At 44.7% G+C, this 17,885-nt stretch overlaps 2 protein-coding genes across 2 annotated transcripts; both read left to right on the forward strand.

The window, feature by feature from the left end:
* Positions 1-48: 48 nt before the first annotated feature.
* On the forward strand, positions 49-8,814 carry eif4h (eukaryotic translation initiation factor 4h). Its single transcript, XM_079166060.1, has 7 exons — positions 49-144; positions 2,314-2,510; positions 2,588-2,652; positions 4,559-4,700; positions 5,545-5,757; positions 6,112-6,280; positions 8,341-8,814. The coding sequence occupies exons 1-6, from the start codon at positions 80-82 to the stop codon at positions 6,249-6,251; spliced, it is 822 nt and encodes a 273-aa protein (XP_079022186.1). The 5' UTR covers positions 49-79; the 3' UTR covers positions 6,252-6,280; positions 8,341-8,814.
* Positions 8,815-9,735: 921 nt separating this feature from the next.
* Positions 9,736-16,942, forward strand: rffl (ring finger and FYVE-like domain containing E3 ubiquitin protein ligase). Its single transcript, XM_079165990.1, has 8 exons — positions 9,736-9,951; positions 10,949-11,130; positions 12,376-12,573; positions 12,657-12,908; positions 13,680-13,884; positions 14,199-14,222; positions 14,537-14,749; positions 15,473-16,942. The coding sequence occupies exons 2-7, from the start codon at positions 10,951-10,953 to the stop codon at positions 14,722-14,724; spliced, it is 1,047 nt and encodes a 348-aa protein (XP_079022116.1). The 5' UTR covers positions 9,736-9,951; positions 10,949-10,950; the 3' UTR covers positions 14,725-14,749; positions 15,473-16,942.
* Positions 16,943-17,885: the final 943 nt, after the last annotated feature.

Here is a 17,885-nt window from a genome sequence, read left to right on the forward strand (position 1 = left end):
GGTCAGGCGCTCTCTCCGGACACCTAAACCCGCTCTGTGTGACGTGAAGGACCTCCTCCTCCGACACACAGCAGCAGCAATGGCGGACTTCGACAACTACGACGAGCGGGACCGGGCCTACTGCAGCTTCGGCGGCGGCAGAGGGTGAGTTTTATGGAAAGCTCCGTATTGTGGCCTCGAAACCACAAAACCACAAACCGTAACCCAGATTATCGCCGTGTTTCCCCGCAGCCGTCCTGCGGAAAAGGGCTACGGAGCTCGCCCCGCCCGGAGCTTTGCTAAGCGGCCCCACACGAGTGTGAGGAGGCCCCGGGGGCGGCTGCTAGGAAACACCGCGGTCTGTCTGCGGAGCTCCACAAGCTAGCTGTTAGCTAGGTGATGCTAGCGGACCAAACATGACACATGTGGTGGGGATCTAACGCGGGGTTCTGTGATAGAACAATCTGAGGCCGGGCGGAGCCGGACAGGAGGCCGCAGCAGGTGGAGGTGGTGGCGGGGCTGCGGCTGCATGTCGCCCGCATGGCTGCATCATGTGTCTGCAGCAGCAGATCTATCCGCGTCGTTAACCAGCATGAGGATAAGATAAAAACAGTAGAAATAGTAGAATCAGTGTAATCAGTAGAGTCAGTAGAAACAGTACTATCAGTAGAGTCAGTAGGAACAGTAGTAGAGTCAGTAGAAACATTAGTATCAGTAGAAACAATAGAGTCAGTGGGAACAGTGGAGTCAGTAGAAACTGTAATTAGTAGAGTCAGTGGGAACATTAGTATCAGTAGAGTCAGTGGGAACAGTAGAGTCAGTGGGAACAGTAGAAACATGAAAACATAGTAGAATTAGTAGAAACAGTAGAGTCAGTGGAAACAGTATCAGTAGAGTCAGTGGGAACATTAGAAACCGTGCCAGTGGGAACATGAAAACATAGTAGAAACAGTAGAAACATAAACACATAGAGTCAGTAGAAACCGTAGTCAGTAGAATCAGTAAGAGATAAGATAAAATAATCCTTTATTAAATTGACAGGATTACAGCAGTATAGTGTGTATGTATATATATGTATACACATTATCGCTATCGGTCAGTTATTTAGGTACCGTGTGGTTACGAGATATTAAATATTGTATTAATATGAGGTTTAATACGAGATATTAAATATGTTATTATATATAATGTTCACCGATCAATTGATCAACACTTATAAGCGTGACGTGTTAACATTGTCTGACATGTTCAGTTTACTGATCACATTGTTAAAATAAGTGATGATTCATAGATGATCACATTTTTGCTGAATCATCTCGATCGATCTGTGAAGGTAAATCAAACTAATGAATCTGCTGAAGAAACTTACTAAGTTAAGTTCAAACAATCAATTATTTTAGGTAAAATCAAGTTAACATTAATGAGTCAGTTTAATGTAAAAATATTGATTATTTCATAGAAATACTTTAAAAACGTCACTGTTTATGTAAATGAAGACTTTACATTTATATGATTTAATGCGACTGAATAATGTTTTAAATATGGAGAGAAGTAATAATATACTATAATTATATACATTATATGATCTACTTCCTCAGCTTCAGGAAACAACTGTGAGCAGTGACAGTCATCATCATCATTATTATTGTTATTATTATTATTATTATTATTGTTATTATTGATTTCTGTCTCTGGAACATCGTGTGAGTGAAACTCATCACACAGACTGAAGGTCTGAAACCATTAAATGAGCAACATTTATATCATAAATATATAATATGTTGTAAAGATCTAGAGGAGGAATATCTAATGTAAGATATCCGGCTGCCTTTTAGTGCACGTTGGTGCACGTGAGCGAGCCCCACTGGTTCGTATGGTCAGGTGAACACTGTTAGCGCTGTTAGCACCTTTAGCTACGAGCCAACAGCTCAGCAGCCTCCATGTTGAGAGCCGTTGAGAGACAACACATCTGGTGTTTATCTCCTTTAAGTCTCTGGACCTCAAACACTTTCTGGTGTTTTTTGTCACATTTTTCTCTCTGTGGCCTCGTTTTTTATTGATAAATTAAAGTGCTGCTCCTCCATAGAAACAGAACCATCATGACTAGAAGTAGAGAGAAGTAGAACCTGTCTTTAGGGCACAACAACAGTTACAATGACATCAACCAAAAGTAAAAGTTTAATTTCTTTGATAATTTCTTTTACAAAATTTGGAAAACACTGAATCTATAAGTCCAAGTGGGAAAAAATAATGCAGTCGCTACGTATCCCATGATGCTTTCTGTCTGCTCCCCTCGTGTTTCCATATCCCATGATGCTCTCTTGTCTGCCTCAGGCCCCGTGGAGGTGGTGGTGGCGGTGGCTCCGGAGGCCCCAGGAAGCAGAAGGAGCTGCCTACAGAGCCCCCGTTCACTGCGTACGTTGGAAACCTGCCCTTCAACACGGTGCAGGGAGACATCGACATCATCTTCAAAGAGCTCAACATGCGCAGCGTCCGATTGGTCAGAGACAAAGAGACGGACAAGTTCAAAGGTCAGAGGTCGTGGTGTTGTGTACGTCGTGTCTGTCGGAGCGTCAGCTGAGGTTCACTGTGTGTTTCTGTCTTTCAGGGTTCTGTTATGTGGAGTTTGAAGATCTGGAGTCTCTAAAAGAAGCTCTGACGTACGACGGAGCTGTGAGTATCTGACGGTCTCATTCTTATTATTATTCATTAAAAGTGGCTTCCTCAGCACATCAACTTATCATGAAACTGTGACAGTATACTCCTGCTTTACTCCTAGTATACTCCTGCTTTACTCCTAGTATTCTCCTGCTTTACTCCTAGTATACTCCTGCTTTACTTCTAGTATACTCCTGCTTTACTCCTAGTATACTCCTGCTTTACTCCTAGTATACTCCTGCTTTACTCCTAGTATTCTCCTGCTTTACTCCTAGTATACTCCTGCTTTACTTCTAGTATACTCCTGCTTTACTTCTAGTATACTCCTGCTTTACTCCTAGTATACTCCTGCTTTACTTCTAGTATACTCCTGCTTTACTCCTAGTATACTCCTGCTTTACTCCTAGTATACTCCTGCTTTACTTCTAGTATACTCCTGCTTTACTCCTAGTATACTCCTGCTTTACTTCTAGTATACTCCTGCTTTACTCCTAGTATACTCCTGCTTTACTTCTAGTATACTCCTGCTTTACTCCTAGTATACTCCTGCTTTACTTCTAGTATACTCCTGCTTTACTTCTAGTATACTCCTGCTTTACTCCTAGTATACTCCTGCTTTACTTCTAGTATACTCCTGCTTTACTCCTAGTATACTCCTGCTTTACTTCTAGTATACTCCTGCTTTACTCCTAGTATACTCCTGCTTTACTTCTAGTATACTCCTGCTTTACTCCTAGTATACTCCTGCTTTACTCCTAGTATACTCCTGCTTTACTCCTAGTATACTCCTGCTTTACTCCTAGTATACTCCTGCTTTACTTCTAGTATACTCCTGCTTTACTTCTAGTATACTCCTGCTTTACTCCTAGTATACTCCTATACTCCTGCTTTACTCCTAGTATACTCCTGCTTTACTTCTAGTATACTCCTGCTTTACTTCTAGTATACTCCTGCTTTACTTCTAGTATACTCCTCCTTTACTCCTAGTATACTCCTGCTTTACTCCTAGTATACTCCTGCTTTACTCCTAGTATACTCCTGCTTTACTCCTAGTATACTCCTGCTTTACTCCTAGTATACTCCTGCTTTACTCCTAGTATACTCCTGCTTTACTCCTAGTATACTCCTGCTTTACTTCTAGTATACTCCTGCTTTACTCCTAGTATACTCCTGCTTTACTCCTAGTATACTCCTGCTTTACTCCTAGTATACTCCTGCTTTACTCCTAGTATACTCCTGCTTTACTTCTAGTATACTCCTGCTTTACTTCTAGTATACTCCTGCTTTACTCCTAGTATACTCCTATACTCCTGCTTTACTCCTAGTATACTCCTGCTTTACTTCTAGTATACTCCTGCTTTACTTCTAGTATACTCCTGCTTTACTTCTAGTATACTCCTCCTTTACTCCTAGTATACTCCTGCTTTACTCCTAGTATACTCCTGCTTTACTCCTAGTATACTCCTGCTTTACTCCTAGTATACTCCTGCTTTACTCCTAGTATACTCCTGCTTTACTCCTAGTATACTCCTGCTTTACTCCTAGTATACTCCTAGTTTACACTGTCTACTCCTAGTACAGTACTAGTACTCCTGGTATTGTCCTAGTTTACTCTTAGTTTATGTCTAGTGTACTGCTAGTTTACTCCTAGTATACTCCTAGTCCTAGTATACTCCTTGTATACTCCTTGTATACTCCATGTTAACCCCTAGTTCTTGTATACTCCTTGTACTTGTAATATTCATTCTCAAATATTTCCTATCCTGACCCAGAAGGAGGTCTGTTTCTGTTATTTAACATTTTATTTTAACATTTCTAACACAATGGAAGAGTCTCTGAAAGGCCCATGATAAATGTACTAACGGTGATACTAGCACTCTTTTTAAAAAGTGTCTTAACGCGTGACCTCTGACCCCTGCAGCTGCTGGATCAGAGGTCACTGAGGGTCGACATCGCAGAGGGACGAAGGCAAGAGCGAGGAGGAGGAGGAGGAGGAGGAGGAGGAGGGTTCGGATTTAGGAAAGACGACGCCAGAGGTATGAGCGCCGAAGACCAGACAGGAAGTAGGTGACAAACCCTCGACGAGTCAGAGTCTCTCCTCCAGTCTCTCTTTGACGAGGAGGAGGACTCTTCATCCGTTCATCATCTCATTCTCATTCCCCCCCACCCCCCCACACCTGGTCTGAAGGTTAACATGAAATATTCAGTCAGCTTCCTCTCTCCAACATCTGCTCTGATTGGCTGATCTGACTGGCTGATTGACCAGTAAAAAGCTCCGCCTCCTCAGCACCTTCCAGGAGGAGGCGCTGCCTCCAATTCCTCCTCTTTCCTCCTCTCGCTCCTATTCTCCTCCTCTCTCCCCTTCCCCTCCCCTCTTTCCTCCTCTCTCTCCCCTCCCCCTCTCAGTGTTAAACTCCCCCCTGTTCTCTACAGGGCGAGGAGGTTCAGGAGGAGGAGGAGGAGGAGGAGGAGGAGGAGGAGGAGGAGGAGGAGGAGGAGGAGGAGGAGGAGGACGTGACTCCAATGAGGACTTCGACCAGCAAGGAGGAGGTGCGGTCAGACCGACCAATCAGAACGCAGCAGTTAGAACATGTCCAGCGTCCTCAGTGACTCTAAATCAGTGTTTGTGTTTTAGTGCAGCGCCCACCGAGAGGTGAACCTAATAAATATAGAATATAATAAATAGAATATAATACATATAACTTCTCCTCTAAAGTGAAACAGGCCCCTTTGAGCCTGGCTCCGCCTCCTGAAGCTGCTGGACCACACCCAGTTTTTTTTCCCATCATACCTTTCACCTCAACCATCTCATGCCCACCGGTCAGCTCGCAGGTTCCAGACACTGCAGGACACCTGAGGCCGTCTGTCGTCTCACCTGTCTGGCTGTCCACCTGTCTGTCTCTGTAGGTTTCAGAGATGACGACTTCATGGGATCACGGAGTCGGGGCGGCGGCGGCAGTCGAGGCGGAGACAGAAGGGGGGGAGCCGGAGGACCGGGAGGACCCGGAGGTGGAGGACCGGCTCGCTTCAGAGAGGGACCCCCCCGCGGAGGAGGAGGTGGAGGAGCAGGAGGAGCAGGAGGAGGAGCAGCAACGCCGGACTTCAGGGAACCGACTGATGGTGACACAACTTCCTATTTGAGACTTTTAGTTGTATTTAATTTAGTTTGGTAGACATGTAAAGTTAGACTTCATTATTTAGTTTCAGGATTTTTTAATTGGTGTTTCTTCAGTTAATGGTTTAGTTTTGTGGTTCTTAAATCGGTGGTTTAGTTTTGTGGTTCTTAAATCGGTGGTTTAGTTTTGTGGTTCTTAAATCAGTGGTTTAGTTTCTCACTCTTTAATTTCGACTTAGTCGCAGGATTGTTCATTATAATTTTTTTTTAATTCATCAGTAACGGTTGGGACCAGCATCAGTGTCTGAAGTGGATAAAAGCTGAACCTCTGTGGTTAAAGTTTGTTTGTTTGTTTACAGAGGAGCGAGCACAGAGGCCTCGGCTGCAGCTGAAGCCTCGGACCGTTCAAGCGCCGCTCAACCAGGTCGCCAACCCAAACTCTGCCATCTTCGGAGGAGCCAAACCGAGGGAGGAGGGGTCACCCCCAGAAAAACCCTAGGAGACTAAGGAGAGGAGAGAGGAGAGGAGGTGATCCCTTAAGAAAAATCTTAGGGAGGGAGGAAGGAGAGCAGATGATCCCCCCAAGAAAACCCTGGAGGGAGGGAGGGAGGGAGGGAGGGAGAGGAGAGGAGAGGAGAGGAGAGGAGAGGAGAGGAGAGGAGAGGAGACAAAACAAAACAAAGGGATGGGATGGGATGGGAGGAGAGTAAACTTTAAGGACAAGGAAAGAAACATCAGTTAACATTTCTTCCTGACAGAAAGACGGACAGCAAGTGGGAGCCACCGGCTTCTTCTCTTTTTCTTTCTTCTCTTTCTTCTACTTCCTCCTGTTTGAGCAGAATATGTGTTCTTTGTGGTAATAAAGCTGTTGTCGACCAAACTTTGGGTTTCTTAGCTCCGCCTCCTCACGTCACACCTCCGCTTACCGTGATGTCATAGCTGCTTCGTAGTCCCACCCCCTGCTCCTCTGCCTCCGGGTCAAAGGTTGTCTGCCATTTCCTCCAGCAGAAAGAATCTGAGGTTAAACCCGGAAAGTTAAGAGGGGGGGGGATGTATTTTGTAGTCGTTAGGCTGAGGCCACGCCCCCTCACTCTGACTGGTGGAGTTGTGGTTTTCTTACTTTTTAACTAGCTGTTGTCGGGTAACTAGCTATTGATGTCGGGTAACTAGCTGTTGTCGGGTAACTAGCTGTTGTCGGGTAACTAGCTGATGTCGGGTAACTAGCTGTTGATGTCGGGTAACTAGCTGTTGTCGGGTAACTAGTTGTTGTCGGGTAACTAGCTGTTGTCGGGTAACTAGCTGATGTCGGGTAACTAGCTGTTGATGTCGGGTAACTAGCTGATGTCGGGTAACTAGTTGTTGTCGGGTAACTAGCTGTTGTCGGGTAACTAGCTGATGTTGGGTAACTAGCTGATGTTGGGTAACTAGCTGTTGATGGGTAACTAGCTGTTGATGTCGGGTAACTAGCTGTTGATGTCGGGTAACTAGCTGTTGATGGGTAACTAGCTGTTGATGGGTAACTAGCTGTTGATGTCGGGTAACTATCTGATGTCGGGTAACTAGCTGTTGTCGGGTAACTAGCTGTTGATGGGTAACTAGCTGTTGTCGGGTAACTAGCTGTTGTCGGGTAACTAGCTGATGTCGGGTAACTAGCTGATGTCGGGTAACTAGCTGTTGTCGGGTAACTAGCTGTTGTTGGGTAACTAGCTGATGATGTCGGGTAACTAGCTGATGATGTCGGGTAACTAGCTGATGATGTCGGGTAACTAGCTGATGTCGGGTAACTAGCTGTTGTCGGCTAACTAGCTGATGTCGGGTAACTAGCTGATGTCGGGTAGCTAGCTGTTGTCGGGTAGCTAGCTGTTGTCGGGTAACTAGCTGATGTCGGGTAACTAGCTGATGATGTCGGGTAACTAGCTGATGATGTCGGGTAACTAGCTGATGATGTCGGGTAACTAGCTGATGTCGGGTAGCTAGCTGATGTCGGGTAGCTAGCTGATGATGTCGGGTAACTAGCTGATGTCGGGTAGCTAGCTGATGATGTCGGGTAACTAGCTGATGTCGGGTAGCTAGCTGATGATGTCGGGTAACTAGCTGATGTCGGGTAGCTAGCTGATGTCGGGTAGCTAGCTGATGTCGGGTAGCTAGCTGATGTCGGGTAGCTAGCTGATGTCGGGTAGCTAGCTGATGTCGGGTAGCTAGCTGATGTCGGGTAACTAGCTGTTGTCGGGTAGCTAGCTGATGTCGGGTAGCTAGCTGATGTCGGGTAGCTAGCTGATGATGTCGGGTAACTAGCTGATGTCGGGTAGCTAGCTGATGTCGGGTAGCTAGCTGATGTCGGGTAGCTAGCTGTTGTCGGGTAGCTAGCTGTTGTCGGGTAACTAGCTGTTGACGACTGGCTGATGACAGCTAGTCAGCTCGACGTGAACAGTTAGTTAACCCGACAACACAGTGATCATGGGAGGGGGGACAGGGGGAGACAGAATGTCAGGGACAGGAAGTGATGACAGACAGGATGTAGAAATGATTCTTTGCTGTTATCCTTAATTGTCTTTTGTCTTTTTTTCTCCATCTGTCCCTGAATGCAGCACTGATTCATCTCAGTCAGCAGCCACATCCTCCTCTCCCCCCCACCACCACCACCCCCCACCAGACGGCGGCGCTCTCATCCCAGTGTCACAGCAGGACAGAAGAAGCTAAAGGTCTTTGTGCTGTTTTGTTTTGTCAGTGTGCATCTTTGTAGAAGCCGACTGTACCAATAAAGTTTTTTTTGTAAAGATTGAAGTTTTGAATGAACTGCAGAAGTCCCAAATTATTATTATTGTTCTGATGATCAATGAAGTTTTTAGTTAAAGCTGTCATTTCATCCTGTAACTCCTCTGTGGTGGACCTGGTCTGAGCGGATCAGGATCTGGATCAGGATCAGAACTGCGGTCGGTCTTCAGTCTGCGTCGCTTCGTTCTCTGGACGTTTCCTTTCTCCTGTAATAAAGATCAACGGCTGTTTTAACTTTACTTTGTTTTCCTACACTGTTTATGGCAATAAAACTCTCATCATCATGAGTACCGCCTCCTCCTCTTTATCATAGGACGCAGTACTTTATAATGTACTACGTCTAACTGGTACTTCATGTACTTAGTACTACTGCCTCTTCCTTATCATAGGACGCAGTACTTTATAATGTACTACGTCTAACTGGTACTTCATGTACTTAGTACTACTGCCTCTTCCTTATCATAGGACGCAGTACTTTATAATGTACTACGTCTCACAAGTAACTATTGTACTTTTTACTGTACTAATACTCTACAGCAGGGGTCTTCAATGTTTTTCAGGCCAAGGACCCCAAACTGACAGAGAGCAGGACCCCGACTCTATATATTGTATAGATTGTGTTTTATATTAAACTGGGCCTAGTGCCATGTACACACACACACCTCTTTATTGTGCGTTCAGCACTAAGCTGTTCATATAACACACAGGTTCATGTGTTCATGTTAAACATGTGGAGGTGCAGTGAGTGGGGGGGCCGAGCCACTGACCTCTATAAACGCCTCATAACTGATGCCAATGACATCATCATCGTCTGTTAATGATCATCATACGAGCTGTTCATGTTTTCATTTTAAACATCAATGTGGAAATATGTGATGTTCTATTAGTGCCTCTGCCATGCACACACACACACACACACACACCTGTTATCATGCAAACTCTACTATTACAATAATGGACAGAATGTGTTGAAGACCTCAGAGCTAAATATGTATATTAATGTTTGTTTCTCTGTGTGTGTGTGTGTTTTTCTGTTTGTCTCTGCGTGTGTGCGCGCGTGTGTTTTTCTGTTTGTCTCTGCGTGTGTGCGCGCTTGTGTTTTTCTGCGTGCGTGTGTGTTTGTTTGTCTCTGTGCGCGTGCGTGTGTTTTTCTGTGTGTTTGTCTCTGTGTGTGTGTGCGCGTGTGTTTTTCTCTGTGTGTGTGCGCGTGTACTTCCTGGTTCTCTTGTGTTCTTGTGTTCTCCTCTCCTCTCGGTTCTAGTTCTAGTTCTAGGTTCTTCTGGTTCTTTATTTCTTCCGTTGCTCCGTCAGAACTCCACCATGTTGATCCACTAACGGCTGGAGGTTTAAACCACTAACTAACTAGTTAACTAGCGCTAACTAGTTAGCTCCGTGCTAGCTGTTAGCAGCCCCGTCGGTTACAGGTGAGACATTCCGTCATTAATAATAACTGCTGGTTAGTTGTTAAACTGTGAACTAGTTAGTGTGAGCGCCGGTAACCTGTGCCTCCTCTGCCTGGTTTAACTAGTTTAACTCTGTCGTTTCTTTAAACTTCACTAACTAGCCTCATGTTAGCCTAGCCTGTAGCTCAGCGGTACTTTCCAAACTCCACACGCCGGACTCCGTTCATTTTATTGGGGTTTTAACGGAGCGACGCTCCGGTAACCGGAGAGTCTCTAAACAGTGAACTTGTGGTTTATTGCGTATTATCCAGAGACATGACGTCATTCGGCTGACCGCTAAAACTACAAAGGTCTTTCTATCAATGAAACATGAACCTGTGAACCGTAGTGTTGAAGTTGTGTAGTGTGTATAATGTGTGTATAATGTGTGTATAATGTGTATATATATATATATATATATATATATATATAATAAGAGTAACTCCTTCTAACATGAAGCCGAACTCACCACAAGACCTTCACACTAAACAGCTCTGTGTACTTTGTCTTTTTAAGTTTAATTTATGATCATTAGAACACAAACAGCAGTTTTTACCATGTAGTCTGGTTACAGGTCTGTGTAACTAAAGTGGTGTAGAAGTATTTAGATTACTGTTTAGTGGTGTAACGATGTCATAGTGTAAAAGTACCTTTACTTCAAATATCAAATACCTTTAGATAAAGTCCTGATAGTTTCACCACAGTGCCTTTAACTTATTATGATACTTGATCCTAAATACACACATGATGATCTTATGAAGATGTTTAAGTCCTTATATATATATATATATATATATATATATAAGTACATGTTCCAGGTACTGTAGTGAGGTCTGGTCTATGTATTAACATGTATTTGTGTCAGGAGGTAACAAAACATACTTTTTACTTATTTAAATAACAGTTGTAGTAGTTTCAGAACTGGTTGTGTATGAAGTATTAAATACTTCTTAAGTGTGTATTTGTGTGTATTTTGCAGGCATGTTTGCGTCCTGCTGTAACTGGTTGTGTCTGGACTCTGGTGCTGACGTAGAGCCCGCTGGAGCCGAGCGACCTCGTCAGTCCTACACCAACTCAGGCTTCAACAGCCAGCCGTCCCCCCCCCCACCCCAACCCACCTGTAAGGCCTGCGGGGGGCTCCTCGACACACCTGCTAAGAAGGTAACGACCAGGAGACGACCGCCGGTTCACGTGTTAAAGCTGCATTCTCTCTAGTGTCCACCAGGGGGCGACTCCTCTGGTTGTATAGAAGTCTATGAGAAAATGACTCTACTTCTCTCTTGATTTATTACCTCAGTAAACATTGTAAACATGAGTTTATGGTCTCAATCTCTAGTTACAGTGATTGACAGGTCTCTACCAGAGACGTATACGATGTCTCTCTCTCTCGCTCTCTCTCTCTCTCTCTCTCTCTCTCTCTCTCTCTGTCTCTCTCTCACTCTCTCTCTCTCGCTCTCGCTCTCGCTCTCTCTGTCTCTCTCTCTCTCTCTCTCTCTCTCTCTCTCTCTCTCTCTCTCTCTCTCTCTCTCTCTCTCGCTCTGTCTCTCACTCTCTCTGTCTCTCTCTCTCTCACTCTCTCTCTCTCTGTCTCGCTCTCTCTGTCTCTCTCTCTCTCTCTCTCTCTCTCTCTCTCTCTCTCTCTCTCTCTCTCTCTCGCTCTGTCTCTCACTCTCTCTGTCTCTCTCTCTCTCACTCTCTCTCTCTCTGTCTCGCTCTCTCTGTCTCTCTCTCTCTCTCTCTCTCTCTCTCTCTCTCTCTCTCTCTCTCTCTCTCTCTCTCTCTCTCTCTCGCTCTGTCTCTCACTCTCTCTGTCTCTCTCTCTCTCACTCTCTCTCTCTCTGTCTCTCTCTCTCTCTGTCTCTCTCTCTGTCTCGCTCTCTCTGTCTCTCTCTCGCTCTCGCTCTCTCTGTCTCTCTGTCTCGCTCTCTCTGTCTCTCTCTCACTCTCTCGCTCTCTCTGTCTCACTCTCTCGCTCTCTCTCTCTCTCTGTCTCTCTCTCTCTCTCTGTCGTCCTGGAGAGCGTTCATGCTTTTGTTCTTTTACAGTTTCTGTGTGAACGTCTCGATAGTTGTAATAATATAGTTATTAATAAAGATGAAACGCTGTGTTTTGGTCTGATAACTCCTGCATGTCGATCGGACACGTCGGGACTCATGAGACACAAACAGGAAGTGATGTCACTGAATGACACTCTGCTGATAAAATGTGGAACCTGTAAACCAGAGACACAGGTTTCTGTCAGGTTTCTGTTCAACAGGTAGTTCTTCATTGATGAACACTGATGTGACTCATATGGTTTCTATCAGGAAGTCTTTTTAGAGCAGCTATTCAGCCGTCTGGTGGTTTTTAGGATCAGTGTGCTGCTGCTGGTTGTTTAGATGATTGACCGGTGTCTCTCTCCACCAGCATGTCTGTGTGGACTGTAAGAAGGACTACTGCAGCCGTTGCTCCGCCCAGCTGGAGCCCCGCCCCCGCCTCTGTCACACCTGTCAGCGTTTCTACGGCAACCTGCTGGAGCGGGCGGAGCTCATGAAGCTGAAAGTGAAGGAGCTGAGGGACTACCTGCACCTGCACGAGGTGTCCACCCACCTGTGCAGAGAGAAGGTCACTTCCTGTCCTCCACTGAGCAGCTTGAATGTAGAAAAACCGGGTCCCCGTTAAACCCCTCTGTGTCCCCTTTTGTTCAGGAGGAGCTGGTGGAGCTGGTCCTCGGGCAGCAGTCCGACGAGTCCTCCCCGTCCGACGAGTCCGCCCCCGAGACCCTGACCCCCGACCCCCCCTCTGTGACCTCTGACCCCCCTGTCCTCACCCCTCACATCTCCACCTTGACTCCGGACTCCCCCGCCTCCACCCCCGAGCTCCCGGCCACGCAGCCTGAAGCCCCGCCCCCGCCCACAGAGACCGCCCCCACTGAGCCCGACGTTCAGGACGAAGACCAGGTGAAACCAGAACATTATTACGTTACAGTCATTTAGCAGACGCTTGGATAAAGGGGGAGAGAGACTCAGGCAGGGTCTTGTTTTATGAGTCAGGGTCTTGTTTTATGAGTCAGGGTCTTGTTTTATGAGTCAGGGTCTTGTTTTATGAGTCAGGGTCTTGTTTTATGAGTCAGGGTCTTGTTTTATGAGTCAGGGTCTTGTTTTATGAGTCAGGGTCTTGTTTCTGAGTCAGGGTCTTGTTTCTGAGTCAGGGTCTTGTTTTATGAGTCAGGGTCTTGTTTTATGAGTCAGGGTCTTGTTTCTGAGTCAGGGTCTTGTTTTATGAGTCAGGGTCTTGTTTTATGAGTCAGGGTCTTGTTTTATGAGTCAGGGTCTTGTTTTATGAGTCAGGGTCTTGTTTTATGAGTCAGGGTCTTGTTTTATGAGTCAGGGTCTTGTTTCTGAGTCAGGGTCTTGTTTTATGAGTCAGGGTCTTGTTTCTGAGTCAGGGTCTTGTTTCTGAGTCAGGGGGGGTCTTGTTTTATGAGTCAGGGTCTTGTTTTATGAGTCAGGGTCTTGTTTTATGAGTCAGGGTCTTGTTTTATGAGTCAGGGTCTTGTTTTATGAGTCAGGGTCTTGTTTTATGAGTCAGGGTCTTGTTTCTGAGTCAGGGTCTTGTTTCTGAGTCAGGGTCTTGTTTCTGAGTCAGGGTCTTGTTTTGAGTCAGGGTCTTGTTTTATGAGTCTGGATTCTTCAGATCTTGATTTAGTGTCCTTTGTCTGTCTGGTTCAGAACTCTGACCCAGAGGAGGTCCCGGTTTCGGGTCGCCGGGCCTCTCTGTCTGACCTGAGCTGTCTGGACGACATCGAGGCGCTCAGCGTCCGACAGCTGAAGGAAATCCTCGCCAGGAACTTTGTCAACTACAAAGGCTGCTGTGAGAAGTGGGAGCTGATGGAGAGAGTGAGCCGGCTGTACAAGGACCAGCAGAACTTACTGGGTGAGTACCAGGACCATAGAGGGTCATTACCAGGACCATAGAGGGTCAGGACCAGGACCATAGAGGGTCATTACCAGGACCATAGAGGGTCAGGACCAGGACCATAGAGGGTCATTACCAGGACCATAGAGGGTCAGGACCATAGAGGGTCAGGACCGTAGAGGCTCGGTACCGGGACCAGCAGACCCTCCTGGGTGGGTCGGCTGATGGTTTGATGCGACCCTCAATTCAATGCTAAGCTAACCCATCCATCTCCAGGTGGGTTGATCAGTTTTATAAATACATTTATGAATTGTTTTCTGTTTGTCTTTCAGCCGCCAACGCTGTGAACGCCTCAGGTGAGACAAGACGAGTCAGTATAGAAGACAAACGATATCAAAACAGAACAATCTATGTGTTCATTTATATTTGTCTGTGAATTCCTTTGAGTATTTGATTCATCGTTATCAAGCTATTTTCATTTATTTATGAACTATTTTGATAATTCTTAGTTTATCTCTGCTCGTCTAATGATATCAAACTGAACATCTTTTGGTTTTGGACTGTTGGTCAGGACTACTTATTGACGTTATACGGACGGATAAATGGATGAAATAATTGGTAATAAAAGTAATAAGTTCACGGTGACCCGTACGTCTCGGTCTCCCTCCAGAGTCCGGCGGTGGTGGATCTGCAGGTCCGGAGGAGAACCTCTGTAAGATCTGTATGGACTGTCCCATCGACTGTGTCCTGCTGGAGTGTGGTCACATGATCACCTGCACCAAGTGCGGCAAAAGGATGAGCGAGTGTCCCATCTGCCGCCAGTACGTCGTCCGAGCCGTCCACGTCTTCCGGTCCTGAGCCAGCAACCCTGACCTGAACCCAGGTAAACCACCACACCCAATACATTACAGTCTGATCCACACCAAAAATCTGCTTCCAATCCCAGTTTAACCAAACCAACCGGCTTCCAATCCCAGTTTAACTAAACCAACCACCTTCCAATCCCAGTTTAACTAAACCAACCGCCTTCCAATCCCAGTTTAACTAAACCAACCAACTTCCAATCCCAGTTTAACTAAACCAACCACCTTCCAATCCCAGTTTAACCAAACCAACCGGCTTCCAATCCCAGTTTAACCAAACCAACCAACTTCCAATCCCAGTTTAACTAAACCAACCACCTTCCAATCCCAGTTTAACCAAACCAACCGCCTTCAAATCCCAGTTTAACTAAACCAACCACCTTCCAATCCCAGTTTAACTCAAACAGCTGGCTTCCAATCCCAGTTTAACCAAACCAACCGCCTTCAAATCCCAGTTTAACTAAACCAACCACCTTCCAATCCCAGTTTAACCAAACCAACCAACTTCCAATCCCAGTTTAACCAAACCAACCGCCTTCAAATCCCAGTTTAACTAAACCAACCGAATTTCAATCCCAGTTTAACTAAACCAATTGATTTTCAATCCCAGTCTAACTTAATCCTTCACTAACCTCTTAAACTCTCTGTAAGCTTGTTCAAACTAACTGAACTCTTTTTTTTATTGGAGATCCTAAAGTTTCTATTTATTGTTTCTATTATTAAATCTTCTTCTTCTTCTGCAGGATGGTCATCAAAGGAACAAACTGAAGGGACCGTCTACAACTGTGTTTTATTTTGGTAACTCTATTTTTCTAGTGTAAATATGAAGATGAATGTAAGAAGTATCCTTATGTTTGAACACAAACACTGAATGTACAGACCGACTCTTAAGATTTTAACCTTTGAACTTTTGGCCCAGAGAGACTCTACCAAAGAGAAGCTTCACCTGGACAGGTGAGGAGGGTCCAATGTCACTACGCGGCCTTTAACTCACTTATTACAGCCTTTACTCTGTTTACACTGTAAAAAATAACCCCCATGAAGTGAAGCTAAACCACTTCAGCCTTTCCTCTCTGCTTCAGTGTAATACAGTCTGCTTCAGACCAGCAGCCAATCAGAGACAAGACATCAACGTGTTCATTAAACTGGCCTCAGGTCAGATTACCAGCAGGAGAATAACCTCTGACCTCCACACACACACACACACGCACACAGTCTGAGCCCCGCCCCCAGCCCCAGGTGATTGGTGCTGCACCTGTCAATCACACCTTTTACTTTAAGACGTGCAGGTGAGCAGAAAGATGTGAACGCTGGTTTAATAGAAACAATAGAGAACCCAGGACGCGTCCCTGAGGAACTCCACCTGTTATGAACAGAACCAGAGGATTGACTAATCTTTACCAGCAGACTGTCTCTGTGCTGTTGAACAGTCATCAGTTCAACTCTTTGGTGTGAAGTTGACTTTGTGTCGTTGTAACTCTGAATGCACTAATCTGTTGATGCTTTGAACTTTTTCTTTAGTTGATTTAGTTTTGTTGGGACAAAGAAGAGGAACTTGTTCCAGAGGGGCAATGCAGGAAATATTTGTGTTTTGTTTGTTCTTTTGAGATCATTAAGGTTTATTGTTGTTGTGAATATGTTAATTAGTTTTTCTGAAATGATGGTTGGTATAACAGCCGTTCTTACTTTGGGATCACACGTTCATCTTCAAGTCTAACTTGTGGCGCTTTAGTCTCCCTGTACTTTGATTCCTCAGCCACAACATACGTATATAACGCAATAATCACAGTTTTATTTGAACTCTTCAGGTATCTGTTAGCATCGTTAGCTGTCCCCACTGAGACCAACACAGCTGGAAGCTAACGTGCTAGCATCCGGTTGTTTCTCTCCTCGGTCCAGCAGGTCTGAGTGTTGAGGTTTGTTAAAATAAAGCAGTTTCTACTTGTTTGATTGTTTCATTTGAATAATAGTTTGAGGATCAAAGGGTTCTAACCTGTGACCCACTGGAGGGGTCCCAACCCACGGTTTGGGAACCACTGCCTTAGTCTCAGTGAGACACGCTAACGCTGAACATTCTGTTTTTAACTTGTGATTTTAATCACACTTCAGATACTTTGTGATGTTTTTAAATCTGGTGAAAAATGAAATATTGTACATTTGAAGAAGCTTTAGTTTTCTGAGTGAATTTTTGTAATAAAACCAATTCTCCTCCGGTTGCGTGTCCAGTCTGTCCTCACATTACTTTACTCATGAAAAGATGGTTCATAGGAAAGAATGAGCTGCTTATTAACATTTCTTCTCCCGCAGAACAAGCTAACTCCATTTGATGGGGTTCTGCTGCTCCGCCTCGGAGTCCAGCACCACTAAAGTACCGAATGATTGAAGTTCTTTGATGACGGAAGTGTTTCTTACAGCTGGAAGGCAGAACTTGCTGTGGCGACGTTCCTCTTTTCTACTTCGCTAAATGAAGTCTATTTTCACTGAGGTTTGGTCTTGAACTAATCCAAAAGTAACAAAGTAATCAAGTTACGTTACTTTAATATTGTGATACTTGTATTTGGTTAGTGATTACATCTTACAGGTAGTTACTCATTTATTGGAATACATTTTAAAGTGCAGGTGTGACCATATCAGTGAGGCCTTGAACCTTTCGTCCACTCATCAGTTTATTCTCCTCAAAGCTGCTCCGCGTCCTCCTGGATCCTCTTCTGTCCCTCGTAAAGAATGATTTATGGTTATTTTGTAGTTTTCTGATGCAAGGGTTCTAAAACACTGTTTAGAGTACTTAAAGTATAAAGCAGCATCAATCAATATAGTCAAGTAAAGTATAATTACCTAAAACAACTAAAGTAATTAGTTACAACTCACTACTGATTATTTGTAATGTTTTAAATGAGACCTTACAACATTTATATTTTTTATGATTTTTTTTCTTTTCATTTATTTTTCTTTTCTATTTATTTTTCTAATTATATCTAATATATATTATATATTGTTTTATATGTTGTATCTAAGAGTATTGAACATTTAAGGTCACACAGAGCTAATGTATGTAATTTATCATATTTAATGTGGGCGGGACTTTGTCCTCGGCTGCCCATTGGATGTTTCGAGGCCTATGCAGTTCATTGGTCAGTTGGAAGGGCAGTGGGCGGG

This window comes from Pholis gunnellus, assembly GCF_910591455.1.
Source record: "Pholis gunnellus genome assembly, chromosome: 9".
Lineage (NCBI taxonomy): Eukaryota > Metazoa > Chordata > Actinopteri > Perciformes > Pholidae > Pholis > Pholis gunnellus.